At 43.4% G+C, this 18,120-nt stretch overlaps 1 protein-coding gene across 1 annotated transcript in view; it reads right to left on the bottom strand.

The window, feature by feature from the left end:
- Positions 1 to 9,963: 9,963 nt before the first annotated feature.
- LOC128341609 (heparan sulfate glucosamine 3-O-sulfotransferase 3A1-like) overlaps positions 9,964 to 18,120 on the bottom strand; it is a 102,253-nt gene continuing 94,096 nt past the window's right edge. Inside the window, exon 2 of the mRNA XM_053287939.1 lies at positions 9,964 to 14,141. Within this exon, the coding sequence (XP_053143914.1) occupies positions 13,523 to 14,141 (619 nt within the window). The 3' untranslated portion in view covers positions 9,964 to 13,522. The remainder of the gene's footprint in view (positions 14,142 to 18,120) is intronic.

The raw sequence follows: 18,120 nt of genomic DNA, 5'->3' as shown, positions 1-18,120 counted from the left end.
GCTTGAAAAAACCCCTTTTTGTTATAGCTGGTCAAAACAAGAAGTTCACTGAGTGAACTTCTGGGCAGCATAAGGGCTTGATGACAAAAAAGAGGGTGTTCAAACATATGGGAAGGCAAAAGACATACCAGTCTGCTGTTCTTGTAAAAAAAGCAGTTTAGGACTGGGTTACCTGGGAGAGTGCCTTCTTCTGTATGATCCCTACAGCACATTAAGGTCATCGAGGGGGTGGGGAGAAAAAACCCAAAATGCACAACCCTACATTAAGGTCATCCAGAGAGGTCCATCTCAGTATGCTGCCAGCTTGTCTGGCAGTGACTCAGGAACGGGCCTTCTCTGTAGTTGCTCCTGGGCTGTGGAATGTGCTCCCTATAGGCATTTGTAGTTTAAGATCTTTACCCACCTTTAAAAGAGCCCTTAAGATGCATTTTAAAGCCAGGCTTTTAGTAATCTTTGGGTTTTTTAATTATTTTAACAGCTTGTACTATTTTGTTTCTGTTGTGTTTCTTTTTGTGAACTGCCTAGAGCCTTTGGAATATATAAATTAATCAAATAATTAAATGATTAAGTAATAATTAAATAATTAAGTAAAACCTCTGTCATAAAGTGCTATGAGGTCTTCTGATGAAAGAAAGGACAGCATAACTGATGCTGTCCTTGTGGACTGAGCTTTTCTAACAGGATATTTTGTTAGGACTTGTTTTCTGAGTTTTAACTGCAAAATGACCCGGAAGCAGCTGGCATTTCCCACAAGAGATGGGTGTTCCCAGCTTAGGTAATGTACCATACCAAGATGGCACTGCATATCTCCAACTCTGGCACTGCGCAGATCGCACAGCACAACTTCTCCAGCTCTGATGTCTAACCAGTGTTGTGGCATAAGCACCATTCCTTTCTAAATACAAAAGTCAGTGTTTAAAGTTCCTTGGTTTCCTTTTGCATGAAATTGATCATTCCCAAAGCTCTACAAAATACTCAGTACACAGAGAGCAGCTCTTTGTAGTGGGTAGTTTCTCTCCAACTGATTTTACCAACTTCATCCAATATTGTTTCCATAATCTTCTCTCAGAAACAATCTTTAATGTCTCTCATCTTCTTTCTCATTTAACATCCTGGCTTTGGAACCAGAAGCCATGGGGGCACCATAGTACTGTGTTTTTATTTTCTAAGGAAACTGCCAAGGGAAACAGATGGGGTTTATGATAGCAAATTGGAAGGAAATAAAGAAGGTAGATGGGTAATTTGGGGATTATAAGGCTCAGAGTTTTTGTGAGGCAGTTCTTGGTTCTTGCACATTTTTTCCCTTTAATAAGAAAGATGGGGGAGTTGATTCATTTCATGTAAAACATAACATTGCAGACGTTGAAAAATGTGAATTGCCCAGCGGAGTTTGTTAAAGCAAACTACAGCCTGAAGGCTTCCTGAAACTTTGGCCAGTGAGTAGAAACGCATTGTTGTGCTGCATTCAGAGCCTCAAAGAAGAATCATGTGGGCTTACTTAACATAATACTGTGGGGAAAGTATGATTTAGGCAGCAGTATATGGCCAAGATCCTTATAATACTTTGGGCACATTGGGCCCCCATATATCTGTAGTTGTCCAAGGGTTGCCAAGTGTAGACTGAAAGACACTGCAGCTGTTTTGCACATAATGCAATGGTTGACGAACCTGAGGTTAAATCCTGAAATGGGGAATCATCCCACGTATGAATCATCCCCAGCCCAGGGTGTGAAAACTCTGGTTTCAGGGAAGAGGAGCCCTCCCTCTCCCTGGTCCACCGAGATCCCAGCAAGCAGGGATGTAACTATAATAGGACACGGGTAGACAGTTGTCTGGGGGCCCACTGCCTTGGAGCCCCCCCCGTGGCAAGTCACATGACTGACTCCCCCAGCTGTGCACCCGCCCGGGCTTCCTTCAGTTGTATTCATCCTCCGAAATTGATGTGTGTGTTAAGCCCTGGAGCTACCAGAACAGCATGTCTTTCTCTAGTACAGGGCTGCTCAACTTTGGCCCTCCTGCAGATGTTGGCCTACAACTCCCATAATCCCTGGCTATTGGCCACTGTGGCTGGGGATTGTGGGAGTTGTAGTCCAAAAACAGCTGGGGGGCCTAAGTTGAGCAGGCCTGCTCTAGTACCATTACATGACTTGCATCGTCCACAATTTACAAAACCTTTAAAAAAATAATTTAGGATGATGTTCTAACACACACACACACACATTTATATTTATGTAAATTTTACTATGCTTTTTGTTACCACTATTCAGCCTCATTTAAGATTTCTTTACTTCATGAGCTGAGCTTCAGTGGGGAGGGGCCATTTTAAAATCTTGTCTCTGGGCCCACTCCAACCTTGCTCTGCCCCTGTCAGCAAGATTTGTAGCACTTGCGTTGCCAGACTGCTGGCAAGGTGTCAGCACACCAGCAGGGCGGCAGCCATTGGACACGATCTTAATGTGGGCATGCCCAGCATGATAGTGCCTTTTCGGCATGGACTACCCTCTCTCGGCAGGGAAAGGGCATTTAAACCCTTTCCCCACAACACTTGCGCTGCTGCCCTTGCAGGAACCCGGTGGCCAAAACAGTCTTTCAGAAGCACATTCACTGGTAATGTGGGGTATGGAATTACAATATACCCTCTCTGGAATTGAGCTTTTCAGGTTTAGCAGCTGAAGAGTTCTACAGAGTTCAGCCTCTTAAAATGACACGCAGAATCTCCAGGCTACTCTATTCTTCAAGATAGCCTGCAGGGAAAAGGTGCATTTCTGCTACCTATTTATGACAAGGTGCATTTCTGCTACCTATTTACAGGCTAGGCCAGGAAGGGCTGTTTCCAGAACTGCAGGAAGCACCTGATATCTCTTTCTTCTACACAAAGGAATCCTCACACTGAATTAAAAATATCCTTCTTCACTCGCTCAGCCCTAGCCAGAGTAAAAACAAAAAATAGATCATATTTTTCAGTATTTGTCCCAATAATTTTCACAATATCAAGCCATTAAAATCTCCAGGACTGTTTTCAGTAGTCATTGAGATGGCTGACAATCCCTGGAGATTCCAGGCTCATCTTGGAGGGTTGGTAACCCTGGGTTCTGCATGGAATCTCCTTACATGGATCAGAGAATGAAAGTGTGGGATTAGGTGGAGAAGGAGGCTAAAAAGAGAGAGAAACAAATTATCTTTGCCCCATTCCCTTTTTCATCACTGAATTGCTGCAAGAAGAGCAAATCTAGGAGCAAAATGCAATATCTCCCCCCCCCCCCAATTTGGACAGGTTTTGAAATGACCTCTCCAAGCGCGGCTGGTGAACTCTCCTCGGGGGGCGGGGCGGGCGGTGGGCAGCTTCTTTAAGGTAAACAGAGCCAGTGCTCCATGCCACCCAGCAGCCCCCGCGATGGGGAATCGCCTCCGCCACTCACCTGGCTCCCACGGAGGTGAGCCCCTTCCAGTGGCCAGGTGAGTGGTGGAGGTGATTCCCCGCCGCGGGGGCTGCTGGGCGGCATGGAGCACCGGCTCCGTTTACCTTAAAGAAGCTGCCCCCCCCCTGGAGGAGAGTTCACGAGCCATGCCTGGACCTCTCCCTCGTGCTTAAAACTGGTCATGGGTGGTGCATGCATATTTCCCTATGACGTAAGGAAATAATCCTTACTGAAAATGGCAGTGCACAGGTAACACAAAGTACATGGGGATTAATTGAGTTCCCATTGCTGTCTTTGAGCTCAGATTCCTTTCCCCAAACAAGGTGATGGTGATGGTGAGGAAAGGAGACTGGGCTCTTTGTGGCAGGAGGCAGGTGGAAACTTGGATTCAGAGACAGTATGCCCTGTCTTTGGTGCACTCTGTGAGCCCCGATCCTTCCCTCAACCCATATGCCCCAATTCATGTTTTGAACTCAATTCCATCCATCAGAATCTGGTTAAATATTACCTGGGAGGAGTGCTGAGCCCACATTATTAACTCTGGATGCCAATAATTAAAAGGAAAATAATTAAAGCTCCCAAAAAGAATAGGTCATTTTTTGTTTTCAAGCTTAACAATTTATATTAAATAGCAGAAATTTAATAGACTATTCTGAGGTCCCGGAGTGTATTTTCATAGGATTTAATATGTTTATGTATATAAAGAAATAAATAGAAATCTCATTTTACCTGACCACACTGAAAATTTCACATTCCGCTGCCAAACCACTGAATATGCTTCTTGCAGAAACATTTCCAAAGCGAAGTGTGATCATCTACTTCCTTAAAGTAGTAGCACTGGATTTGTGGACATGTCAGTGTTATGCTTAACTATATTTACTGGATTAGGGCTATGAGTGAGCCAGGCTTGAGGATACTACTGGATGTGGCTAATCAAGAAAAACATATTTATTTGTCTGATAGATCTGTTAAGGTTTCACCTGGTTAAATTCACCTGGTTAAAGTTAAATTCGCGTGTAGTTCCTAAATACAAGATAATATTCTATTTAGCTTGTTTCAGTGCACTTCCATCTGCGGTACTGGAGGGTAGGCACAAAAAAGTCCCTTATTCAGCATGTTTTTGTCCATGTGGCAATAAACTGGTTGAGTCAATTACTCATATTTTACTATACCGTAAATTTTATAATGACTTTCGGGTTGCTCTTATTGATCCAGATTTAAGACATTGTTCTGGCCATTCAGATGAATCCTGTCTTAAGCAAGTTATGATATCTTCAACAGCCTCTTAACTTTTCTGTATTATAGTTGATGGATGTAGTTTGTATAATGCTCCTTGCTGGGGGTCGGGGTTGACTGCCTTCGATGGGTACTGAAACAGTAGAAGGGCCTCAGAGTCCTTGGGCGGCTGGGACCGAAACACCATTGCCAGGGCTTGTTTTGTTTGCAAGCCCCTCTTTGTTCTGCTCCCCAGTGCTCAGTCAGCTTCACAGGGTTCTTTCCAGAAGAAGTCCTCTTCCTGGACTGGCCCCTCATCATCGGCCATTCCTCTCTTATATCTCTTATATACAGTACCCCGACGGTGAAACTCTCACAAGATCTTGGCATTGGCCAAGACTTTGGAGTGAGATCTTGCGAGAGCCCCAAAGTCTTGCGAGACTACATAGTTTCTAATCGGCGTCTCACCTGCTCCCTGCGGGGGCCCGTTCAAGCCAATCCGGGTGGCTGCTGCATCGTCACTTTTCCCTGCATGGCTGGACAGAGCTGGTAAGGGCGATGTGGGGGCGGCACTGTCCTGACACAGCCTTTGTCTGGGGTTTCCCACCTCTGCCCAGGAATATCCCAAACATTTGTTATGCTTTGATATTTTGATGTGCCCCCCCCCCCGCCGTTTTCTACTTCTACTTCTGCTTCTTTTCTTTTTTCCCCCTTCTGGTCAGTGACCAAATAAAGAATTTACTTACTTAACTATATTCTAGAGCAGACAACCACCTGTGCGCTGGATCCAGCTCTCAAAGCAATTTTATCTGCCCTTGCTTAATTTGAATGAAGAGGTGACAAAACATTTGTCTAGTTTCACTCATACAGTAAAGAAGGCGGGGGAGCATTTCAAGCTGTAAATCAATCTGGCCTGTACATCTCTTTGAATTTTGTCTGTCATGTCCCAGTTATGTATGTGCCCCATAATTATGAAGCCCTTATTTTAAAATCTAGTTACCCATGAAGAAATCAGGTACATTTTGTAAACTAGGCTGCTGCCTTCTTAGAACCAGAGTAGCCCCTGAGCAGAGCAGCCCCTGAGAATGCACAAATTCAATATCCTTGTTCTAGATGGCTGTGCTAGGCAATTAACAAAGATGTGCTCATGCAAGAAGGTCATGTAGCTGAATGGAGTTTTACAATCTCTTGTGGTCACATGTGAAAGTCGGTCCGCTTGCGGAACAAGGAAAGAATATGCCTTGCATCATTCCCTGCAACCGCCCTGAGACCTTGGGTTAGGGAGGTATAGAAATGTGCTAAATAAATAAATAAAAATAAAATATTTGGACACAACAGGAGGCATGCCACAGGTTGCAAAAGTGCACCATGATGCACCAGTGCAGCACTTGTCTGGAATGCAAACTCCTAACGTAGTGGAAGTAGCTAGAGCATATCCTTGCACTGGTGTAACATGTGCAATAGCACAGTGTTAGTCTGGATCCAGCTGACAACTCCATATTTCTGAGCATTTTCTGCTCTGTGCCAGACTCACACAAGCAGCAGGTAAAATGGTATAAGTACCACTTCAGGCTGCAGGTATTATCTGTCACTGTCTCTCACTTTAAAAAAACAAAAACCCTTTCTGTAAATAACCCTCTAGCAGCAGAAAGCAAGATTCTGGCCCAGCCTGTTCCCATATGTGCTAGTTTCTGGTTGTAGAGAGAGTCCCCCCACTTCCTTATATTGGGATGGAAACATTAAAAAAATGTTATCTTCACATGGAATCTGAAATGGTACACTCCACTCACTTACCTCAGGATTCCTGAAGCTCAGTCTGCAGCATGTATAGACCAGGACTGAAACACACAAATAGACAAAGCCAGAGTGGAACCTGGAGCATTATGGGTAGAGCTTGATAGAATTTGATGGACCATGGGGAAAGCCTGGTAGAGTCTGGATTTTACTGGCTTTTCAGACCAATGCTGGTTGCCTGAAAGAACATGGTTTTGCTGGTTGGACCACTAAAATACTGGCTGACATTTTGCGCCTTCTGAGGACCTAGCATTTCCTACCCCTCTTTAAATGGGGTATTCATATTTACTTCATATTTACTGCTCATATAAGGAGAATCACAGTTCTTTAAAAAATATGGTGTCTGGACATAAGGTAAAGAGTCCTTATTTGCATCGTGTGTCTCTCCATCTCTTTGTGTCAAAGCCAAAAAGACGGCACAGCTTCTCAGTACCCGTAAACTTTATTAAAATATGTGCTTCTTCAGCCTTAAATTAAATTAAAAGTATTTCAGTTCATACAGAAATAGCATCAAAGTGAGGAAATGAGAGGATTACAACGCAAAGAAATAACATAAAATACTATGTACAAAGGAAAGAGGATTTTCCCCCCTGTTAATAAAAAAGGCATGGATCTCTCTCTTGGCAGGCCTTATATGGTATACCTTATATTCTCGACAGAAAAGGAGAGATAAAGTTATAACTATTGAAAATAAATAAACTTCAGAAGGTATGCTTTTAAATGGAAGCCACAGAATCCAGAACATATAAATTAATGCTGTAACTATTTGCATTTATTATACCAGTTGCATTAAAAAGTAAGAGCCTCGTTCTTCAAGCCCCTTGGCAATCTGGCTTTTAATTTTATGTAGTAACAAGTTTGTGATTTTATTGTATGTTCCATCATGATAGAAAAAACCCTTTGGAGTAATATTGAAAAGCTGCATCCTTTAGCTTTTCAGCCATGAAAATTTTAATGTTTACATTCCTTGACACAAAACAAATTCTGGTACTGTTCCATGGAATCCGAATAACTCCCATATACATTTAAGCCTTGATTCGGCCTTGCATTTCAGAAAAAGCAGCAATCTACAATTCAGATTTAAGTTGTCTGAAATTGTATGCAAGTTGCAGCTGTAAGCACCTGTTTAATAGTAAAGACAAGGATTCCGCCCCATACACATGCACGCACACAAACACGCACACACATACAAGGGATAACATGAGCACTTCCTCTCTGAGGTTCAGTGTTCTCTGATTCTTCTTCTGCTTCATCAGCTGTATATCGCAAGCTATCACAAGTCATACTGAATGCCCCCCCTAATATTATCATGTCATAATGGATGCACCCCCCCCCGCCATTTCAGAACATTTCAGCTCCATGTCATCCTATAGGACAGAGATCACTACTCAAAGGTATCCCAAAAGTTTCTCTTTTTAATCTGGCAGCCCAAGAATATTACAGAGAGGGGGTCCAGTTTGGTCAGCCTCAGCTATTAGTTTATTAGGAAACAATCCACTCCAGCCTCTAAAAGAACATAGGGACTTGCCTTACTATGAGAAACAGACCGCAAATCCTACTCTAAAATCCCTTCATCACAAAACCATACTGGGATCTGTTATGCCAATAAGAAATACATATGCCTACACAATATGTCTGCTCTATTCCAGTTGAGTTTTCCTGAAGAATTTGGGATGCTTTTAAAAAAATTTTCTAGCAAGGACATCTTGGGGCTAACCTAGATATGCTGGGGCTATGATTCATGGGTTTGCTTTGTTCACATGCAAAATGTGCTCCAGTGTTCATAAATAAAGATAGGAACATAGGAAGCTGCCATATACTGAGTCAAACAATTGGTCTATCTAGCAGCTCAGTATTGTCTTCACAGACTGGCAGCGACTTCTCCAAGGTTGCAGGCAGAAATCTCTCTCAGCCTTATCTTGGAGAAGCCAGGGAGGGAACTTGAAACTTTCTGCTCTTCCCAGAGCGGCCCCATCCACTGAGGGGAATATCTGACAGTGTTCACACTTCTAGTCTCCCATTCATGTGCAACCAGGGTGGACCCTGCATAGCTAAGGGGACAAGTCATGCTTGCTCTGTTTATAGTAAAAGACACAGTGGAGAGGTGCTGACTTCTCCCCCTCCCATACCTTGTCTCCCCATAGCTGGTTGCTTCAACACTAGGGATGTGCGAAACGTTTCGGATACAAAATGTTTTGCACCCAAAACAGCCCGTTTGGGGTGTTTTGTAGACAAAACAAAACACCCATTTTCCAGATACAAAACTTTTGTATACAAAACAAAACGTCCTTGTTTCAGCTACAAAATGTTTTGTTGTTTTGGGCCTCCATTTTGTGGCTATCTCTGAGTCAGTCTCCATTTTGTGTTTGACATCTCTTTGAATTTCCCGCCCTTCCAGCCTTCTGATTGGTGACGTAAAGCATGGGCTGACCTGCTGACGATTCCTTCCTTGTTCCCCATTGGCTCTTTTGCCTCTTGCCACTCTTTACTGACCCCACATTGGCCAGGGGAAGGGTTGAAGAATGGGCAAGGATGGGGGGTTGTTCAAGGAGAAGTTTTCAATTCATTCAGCAAGTTAGTAGTCGCCATTCTGCCTTTCTGCCTCATTGGAGGAAGAGAGAGAGAGAGAGAGAGAGAGAGAGAGAGAGAGAGAGAGAGAGAGAGAGAGAACTAGTTTACAGCATTGCATGCCTCCAGTTTCCATGATGCCATGCCATTGCCTATGCCTGCCTTGTTGCCAGCCTGAGCCCAGCCTGTTATGGCTACTGCATGCCAGCCTGGGAATGAATTCATGGGCAGAAGTGTGGGTTGGGTGGTAGCGCCCCAATGGGTGCCTGCCAGGCTGCCACAACCCAGATTCCAAAGGAATTGGGCAAAGGGCTGATTATTTGTGATTTGTTGAAGTTTATGCGTCTTTAAGATTTTCCCCCATAGGAAATAATGGAGGTTACAGCAGACCCATAACTCCACTTGGGGGGCACTGAGGTGGCCCAGAGAGAGTGGTGGTGTAGTGAACATAGGGTGCCAACCACTCCCATGGGTTGCTAACCCATGGGGTGCTGGGTTCTGTTGTTTTTGAGGTGATCTGAGTGTCGATTCTCTGGTAGCATATGAGATTTCCAACAACAAAAAATGAATCCATTCTCATATGCTACCAGAGAATCTATCTATCCATCCATATATCTATCTATAACATTTATATACCGCTCTTCCTCCAAGGAACCCACAGCGGTGTACTACATACTTGAGTTTCTCTTTCACAACAACCCCGTGATGTAGGTTAGGCTGAGAGAGAAGTGACTGGCCCAGAGTCACCCAGCTAGTTTTATGGCTGAATGGGGATTTGAACTCGGGTCTTCCCGGTCCTAGTCCAGCACTCTAACCACTACACCACGCTGGCTCTTCTACACTCAAAACATCTCAGAAACAACAGAACCCAGTACCCTATGGGTTAGCAACCCATGGGGGTGGTTGGCACTCTATGTGCTCTACACCACCACTCACTCTGGGCCACCCTGGTGCCCCTCAAGTGCAGTTATGGGGCTGCTGAAACCTCCATTATTGCCCATGGGGAAAATCTTAAATATCAAAAATTTCCAAAAATCAGCCCTTTGCCCAATTCCTCTGAAATTTGGGTGGTAGCTTCCACCCATTGGGCACTACCACCCCCACCCACTAGTTTTGCCCTGGGGCCATTTTTTAAAATCCAAAACATTTTGAATTCAGATTTTGCAATTTCTAACAAAGAACAAAATGGGGTGTTTCAGACTGGATGGTTTCGAACAAAGAATAAAATGGGGGTGTTTCAGATTCGGGCCAAAAACAAAACAGAAAAAAAACCCCGCACAACCCTATTCAACATCTTTCCCCCTTCTTGGCTCTGGTACTGGAAGTAAGCTGATAATATAGAAAAGCAGCAAAGCAATGGATGGAAGGGAGGTAAGGTGGGGAGTGGGGGAAAGTACAGCACCCCTCTCCTGCATGCTTTTTTTTAAACTATCAAAGTAAGCCCTCCAATGTCTCACCTTACATATGAACAGCACAAACATGTGAAAAGAAATATATGTCAGTCACTGTCACATCTAGTTTAGCCCTCAGCACTGGAAATGTGAGCAGGAGCAACAAGGGATGAAGTCTAACAGCCTGCAACAGAAGAACTACAGTTAACAAATATTAACTGAAAGAAAGAGATTGTTCTAGGTCTATAGTGTAATTATAGTCTGATCCTCATAGTTGCTCTGCTACTAAGTAATAATATAGAGCAATGATCTTCACTATTTTTCAAATGAAAGCCACTTTGGCCAAAAAACCTAACCCAACCCAAACTCTTCAATGTGAGAACTGTTTGCCACTGTGCTGACCCCCACACACAGTACAGGAGGACCTAGATATTTGCAGGGGTTCCATTCCTGGCTGCAACCACGGATAGGGAAACTGCAAATATCAAGGCACTGGGGGCTTTGGGATCCCAGGGATTAGGTTCCTGGTCATCGGGAAAATCTCCAAAAATTGGCCAATTTTTTTTTTGGGGGGGGAGCCTGCACCATGCTTTGCTGCTCCCCCAGAGTCATGTTGTGCCCTGGAATGCCCCCAGATTGGCTGAAAATGGGCCGAAAATCAGTGTTTGTTGTTTTAAGATGGAGCCATTTTGAGGCTCTGAGAAACAAAATGGTATGGGAGGTCGACATGTTGTTGGGTTCCCCCCCATGTATGCCGAAGTTGGGTGTCTTTTTCCTGACCGCAGATACGCAAATCCATGGATAATGAATCCATGGATAACGAGGTTTCCCTGTACTGTGCTTTTTTCAGCACTGGGAGGGCCCTTTAAGAGAGATGGAGCCCTCTCTTAAGCGCTCTCAGAAGGGCTTCACTTCCCAGCTCTCTGTGCATGCCTTTCAAGATGGTGCAGGGGCTCAAGGAGGCTCCATTTCCCTTAAAGGAGTCCCCAGCACTGGGCAAAGCACAACACTGCATGGTGAGAATGGTCACCATCTCTGCATGGTGCCAGGGGACTGTGCAGAGTATTCAGCTCTGGCCAAAGCTTCACACAGGCCCAGTAAACAATTATTAAGGGTGCCACACTAAGGGTTGATGGGGAGTCACCACTGGCCCCTGGGCCTTATAATGAAGAAGCTTGATTCAGAAGATGCCAGGCCAAATCACTGGCTGTGACATATTTGTATTGTAGGGATGTAACTCACACATTGCAAGGCTGTACAACTGATGAGGATCGCCCTTCTGGACTCATGGTGGCTGAAAATGTGTGAAAGAATGGTTGGCCTCAGTTGGTATCAGTGCCAATATCAGCTCATCATCTTAGCTGGTCAGATGATGACAGATATTTACAATTGTTAGAATGTTTCTGTGTTTTGAATTTGAGGAACAGTTCATTGCTCCGGTTTTGAAGGTTACCTTTTGTTGTTGTTTGAAAAAGGATTCCTTCCCCCACCCCCAAGGAAGTTTTGGAAAAGCCAAGAACTTGGGGGCTGGGGGCCATTTTTTCCAATCTCTTCCATGTGCTGTTAATGGAAAGGCTTTCAAACAAATGATACCATGGTGTTTCGTGGCCAGGATAACTCCCATCCCAGTATAGCATCCACTCCGGAGTATACTGCTGTTTGAATAAGCTGAGAAAGCACAGGATAACACAGTTGCTGCTGCTGCTGCTCTTTCCACTCTTTGGGTCACAGTCAGCGTAGTCTTTTCAATATGTTATCACTGATCACTATATTTGGGATGAATCAAGCCCTCAGAAGTCCCTCAGAGTAAAAGGTCGCTGTGAGCTAGAGCAAGCCAGCTTTGTCCTGTGTTACATTCTCAAGTGACCTATTCGCTACTTTCCCTTCTTTGTTTGGGTATTATCACATGTTTACCCAGATGTTTTATGGCACAAGACACTGCCAGAATAGAGCTGAAGGCTAGAGACAGAACATTCTGAGCTGAGAAAGGAGGCTGAGTGGATTGGCTGAAGGTAGTGCGCACAATGACCTCATGGCCTCTTGTGCTTAAGTGGGGGGATGGCAGAGAAAATGACTTGGTTTTGTTGCTCCCTACTGTTGACTCTTCGGCTCAGCCCAGCTGTCACTGGGCTCTGGCTAGAGAAATCTGAGCTAATATAAGGCTTTATGGAGACAACAGGTGGGTGAGTTGGGGGTGGAGGAGTAAGGCTTTGAAAAGCCTTTCAAACCATAATGAAGATACTTTATCTTAATTAGTTTGAATATTGGATCTTCTCTGTGAAAACATCTAGGTTTAGAGTCATGTGTTTGGACAAGGCCTCACACCACTCTTCCGCAAATGCCTAATGACCCAATCCCAAAGGTGTACTTTAGCTTTAGAAGTACAAACAGAGAACCACTGTTATACCTTGGGAAATTGTAATGCTTCAATAGGACTAGAGAGATTGCTCCTCTCCTTGATGGTATTGGGCACTATCTGGGTACAGCTGATTTCTGTTGTGTGTTGTTTGTTGAGTTAAGTGGAAATCAGGTGAGTGAATAGCTACACATCTTTGTTCAATACTTTGTAATTTGAACTACCCAGCTAAGTGTTTACTGAATACACATCATGATGCTCTCTGCAAATATATACCCTCATGATATTTGTTCTAAGAGACTTTTGTGATGCCAAAGTCATCTTAACTCTTCACATCATATGACATGGTAGGGCTGCAGCCGAACTAGAGAGATACCTTCCAATCCTGATTATTTTGGTCACAAAAGTCACCAGTCAGTATCACTTTAAAAAAATCTGTGCACTGACCCCAGAAAATTACAGACTGATGGCTCCAAACTACTGGGGGAAAATTCAAAGATGCCAGATGGAAAGTTGTGTCTTGTGTCTATCAAGATGAGGCCATGGTTTGGTCTCACTGAGGTAAATAAACAAGTGAATTGAGTCAGACTTCAATTCACAGCCTGGACCTGTGGAAAGGTCAACAAAATACATAAAATAGAAAACTGTGACATTTGCATCCAAAAGAAAATATTAACTGGAATCACCAGACATTAGCACAAATATTAATTTCCCTTCTCTATTGATATGTACAAAAATATATTTTTCGTTTTTATTTCTTTAAATTATTTTTTCCAGCCTCAGTCCCAGCCAAAGTCATGGCCAGTCATCTGGTAGAACTTCATGTTGAAAGGCCTATAGAACTCTCGTAGCCTCTGCACCACCTTCTGGTCTATATTGGGGTGGGTCCGTCCTTTTGTTTTGCCTAGGCAGTGGGGTTTGCTACTGCCTTCTGCCTTTTTCAGGCATGGAAAACCCTTGGTTTTGTTGAAGTAGAAGTGTTTATCTGTAATGATCCTCTTGAGGCCAAGGAAGTCCTGGACTCGGCCTAACTCCCCTGCTGGATCACTGATTAGCCGCTCCCCACTGACAAAGAGGATTTGCCCAATGGGGAAATACAGGAGCCAGTTTTCCAGATGCTTGGCATAAATGCCGATCTGGATGGCACTCCAGGAGGTATCGATAAGGCCCGTAGTCCTGTTTTTGAAGGTCAGGCTCTCAAAGGTGGGGATGTCGGGTTTCTTGGACAGAGTCTGTGTGTAGTCAGAAATGGCTCTGGTAACTGGGTCTCTCACCACCACAATGAGCTTGGTGCCCTTTGACATGGCAGAGATACGAGCCGGTGCTTCCTTGGTCACAAAGTAGCTGGGAGTTTTCTCCATGGTGATCTGTCCATCAAGCGTTCTTGGCATCAAATCCCTAATAAAAAAAGAGAACAGACAGATAAATTTTTTTTGCAGAATTGTAACAACAATATGGTTACACGTGTTAAAACTCCAGAGGGCCTCATAGTAACCTGGTAACCAAAGACTTGATATTCTGGACAGCAATAGGTTTTTCAGAAAAAGGACTCATATATGGGTGGCAATATATGGAGAACATGCTGGTATGGGGAAGACTTTGAATAATTTGAGCAGCAGTCAAACCCTGAGATTTCTTAAATTGCTGCTCAATGCCTATTATATTTAAGCTAAATTTCCTGTTTTTCTGCATCATCATCATCTTGATAGCACACTCTGCATTTGTTCAGAGTTTCTCCAATCTATAATGCTCATTAGTAAAAAAATCATTATTTCTGAACATGACAAATATGTCATGACAAATATGTGCATATGTGTCAAAACTGTCAGGTTTAGGATGAGGGAGATATTATATATTTTCCCTATGAAACCAGTATGAGTACTATTTAATATCTGAATCACATTCATTTCTGAAGATTCACACTGACTTACATACTGTGCAATGTTATGTCTGTATTACAACAGAATGTTTGCACAGTTGTGGAAGAGCACTCTTACACAGGTGCAAAAATTGCACAAACGCAGTTGCGTGATGGTATAGTCATTATTTCTAATGGCCATACTGTCAGAGAACTCAATTTGTACTATTTTTGTGCTTGTGCAAGAGCATGCTTGTGCAACAGCGTGAATGTTACGCTGTAACATGCACATAACGTTGTGCAGCGTGTCAGTCATTTTCATGGCCATGTCCATATTTTACCCACACTGCCCTGGGATGATGCTGTGTCCAGGGCACATGGGTAATTAAAATGGCCATTACAAGAGGGCAGCTGCACATTGGAGCTCCTTCCAAGAGCTCCAAGTAAGGAATATAGTTAATTTTTAATGAAAAATTAAATTAGAAACAAAGACAAATGAGAAAATCAAAGTGAATTAGAATAAGAATGAAATGGGGGCACACCCTATACACATACTGTATACATCCACAGTATCATCTTATGATCTTTTCATGACTACCAACAAACTACTCCATATCACACCTACAGCATGTACAAGCCTTGGGCTCAATGTTTAGGGATGAGATGGAACATAGATTAAAATAACATCAGTACAAACTGCATTATTAATGATGATTTTTTAGTCTTAAATCAGTTGTCCCAGTGGTTACTTTTGAATGCTCTGTCCATTCAGACTTCTCATTTATGTAAGAAATGCATTGCCATGAAGTTTGACGTTGCATCTGCAGAGAAGTTAGCAACTGTAGGACTAAGCATGAGGGAACTAGTCCAGGAGAAGTTTGGCTGTGGACCAGCAAGACATGATCACACACTGGTGCTGAGATGCTGACTATCTCTCATATTTGCATGTCACTGATGTGGCACCTCCCTCTGGGAACCTTTCACATTTTAAAACCAGACTATGCTATTATATGTGATCACAGAAAGAGGCTTGCGTTGAAGTTGATAGAGGCACTACATCTGATCATTCCACAAGAGCAATGCTTCTTAATGTCAGAACATGTGCAAGAGGCTAACAACTATCAGGAGGCAACGTGACATTCTAGGAATATCTGATTTTGTGAAATTTCTCAATTAAAAAATGAAGCTGTTCCAGGAAGGGTCAGCCAAAACCCAGTCGCATAAAAGCCAACTAGGATTTTCCCAGATGATTCACAAAAGGGCCAGAATGGTCATGTTTAAGACAAACTATCTATTTTACGAATAAGAGGAAGTACTAAAATATCACCCCAAAAAAGTAAACACAGAAGAATTGTGCTTATAGCTGAATTTGCTGGGAGAATTTCATTGTTAGGTGACACCTTTGTGGCACAATGGCCTTCTTCAGAACTACGAGATGAATACAATCTTTTTTCGCTTATGTTGACAGGACAAAACCACCAATCACATGTTCTTGGGAGCCACCGGGAATGTCCTGCCACAGCTTTGGGGAGATTAATAAATGACAAAGGCATCTTTCATGGCCATAAACAGCAGCCTGTTGCGCCTTATGGATGGATGGCATCTGGATTTTATTGAGAAAGAGCCACTTGAAAAGACCAGAGCCACAAAAATATTTTGGCAAACATATTCATGAATGGTTTTTGCCAAAATAAATGGACTGTGTTATTTTAATTTTAGTAGGCCTTGGGGGCTCTGTTTAATTACTTAGCAGAAGATGACTTTTCTGAAAGAGAGTACATTTTAGATATATATACTAAATCAAGAGTCTGCCTTATCCAATTCTCCAACCTTTCAGTCTTGCCTCTTTGGGCTACGTTCCATCACAGCTTCAGCCCTATGATCCATTGAGTTAATACTACAGTAATACTGTGAGGTTATTTTACTAAAGGCTAGTGTTTGAATGCAAGCTTGTAGTTTGAGAATTATGCATCATATCTGTTAACTGTACCTTGCAGTGAAGAGTACCAGCATTTGACAAAAATATTGTCTATTCTTAATGTATTTAGGCAGTGTGGAGTGACGAGAGCTTTTGGCAGCTTGATCATCTGAGGGGCAGCAGCATCTGATCCACCTAGTCTTGCTTAATTGGTTTGCTCAGCTGACCGTGTTTATTATGAACACATACAACTTCATTGAGATTTCTACAAAAAATGGTTCCAAAAGTTCAGATGTGAGAAGTCATTTGGGATGTCAAGCTGCAGGAAATGGCAGCCTCCCTGAGGGACCCATTAAAAAAACCCTTGTGGATCTTTCATCCATATCTGCTTTGCAAGTTACAACCAAGTGCCATGTAACAGGGTCCCTGCATTCATTACGTGTGGAGCGTTAGCTTCCAGGTTTTGCAGCTCCCTGCAGTCCGTGTTTAGTCTAAATCAGGCATCCCCAAACTGCGGCTCTCCAGATGTTGCTGAACTACAACTCCCAGCATCCCTAGACACAATTTTTTGTGGCTGGGCATGCTGGAAGTTGTAGTTCAGCAACATCTGGAGGGCCACAGTTTGGGGATGCCTGGTCTAAATGTTGCAAACAAAGCTTTAGCCGCTTTGACCAGTTCTGCAATGATTGGCTGAGCCCTACTCCGGAGCATCTGCTATGTCCCTGGGAGATCCAGCAGAAAAGGAGGAGGAGTCAGTCAGCCCGGAAACACTGAGGAATATTCAGCAAGAAAGCTTTCCCTCTTCCTGAAGTTGAACACCAGAAATAGGAATGCCAGGCTAGTTAGTGCTTTTATTATCCTTCAGTTTGTCCTGTGGAGTTGTTAACCTCTCCCCCCTCCCACGACTCCTTTTAAACCCAGACCCCTATCCCTTTGTTCCAAATAAACTACCCTTTTGTTGGTAACTCTTGGTCTGAGTCTGGTTGCCTGATTCTTCATCTCCCCATGGCCTAGCAGCTCTGGGCATGTGAAGGAAAAGTAGGGGGTAGCTCTAAGGCCAGCCTCCTACCCGATTTAAGGTCCGTTACATGGCAATACAGTAAAGGGTATGTGAGTGATTTGAACATTTTCTTTCCACACATATAGGTCTTACGTAAAGGAATGAATGAACACATCTTTCCTGTGGCAACAAGCATATGTTCCTGATATGGATACAGCTTGCACCCACCCACAGCATAACACCTAGTTGTTTGGAAAGAGGAATCACTATTTAAAATGTTTATATATAGCTTTTCAACAACAACAAAAGGTTCTCAGGGTAGAATACAGAGCAAAAGGCATAAGAAAATGGTTCCCTGTCCTCGAAGGGCTCACAATCTAAAAACACCACTACCACACCAGCACCAACACCAACACCAACACCACCACAGAAACCAGCTACAGCCAGTGGAAGGAATGCCATGCTGGAATGAATAGGGACAGTTGTATCCCCCCTGGCAAATATAAAGGAGCAGTCGCACAGGATGAGGCAATGGTAAACCCTTCCTGTATTCTACCAAAGAAAACTGTAGGGCTCTGTGGGCACCAGGAGTCAAAATCGA

This window comes from Hemicordylus capensis, chromosome 2 (assembly GCF_027244095.1).
Source record: "Hemicordylus capensis ecotype Gifberg chromosome 2, rHemCap1.1.pri, whole genome shotgun sequence".
NCBI classification, from domain to species: domain Eukaryota; kingdom Metazoa; phylum Chordata; class Lepidosauria; order Squamata; family Cordylidae; genus Hemicordylus; species Hemicordylus capensis.
The sequence above is the reverse complement of the archived record's forward strand: the minus strand, read 5'-3'. Positions and strand labels throughout refer to the sequence as shown.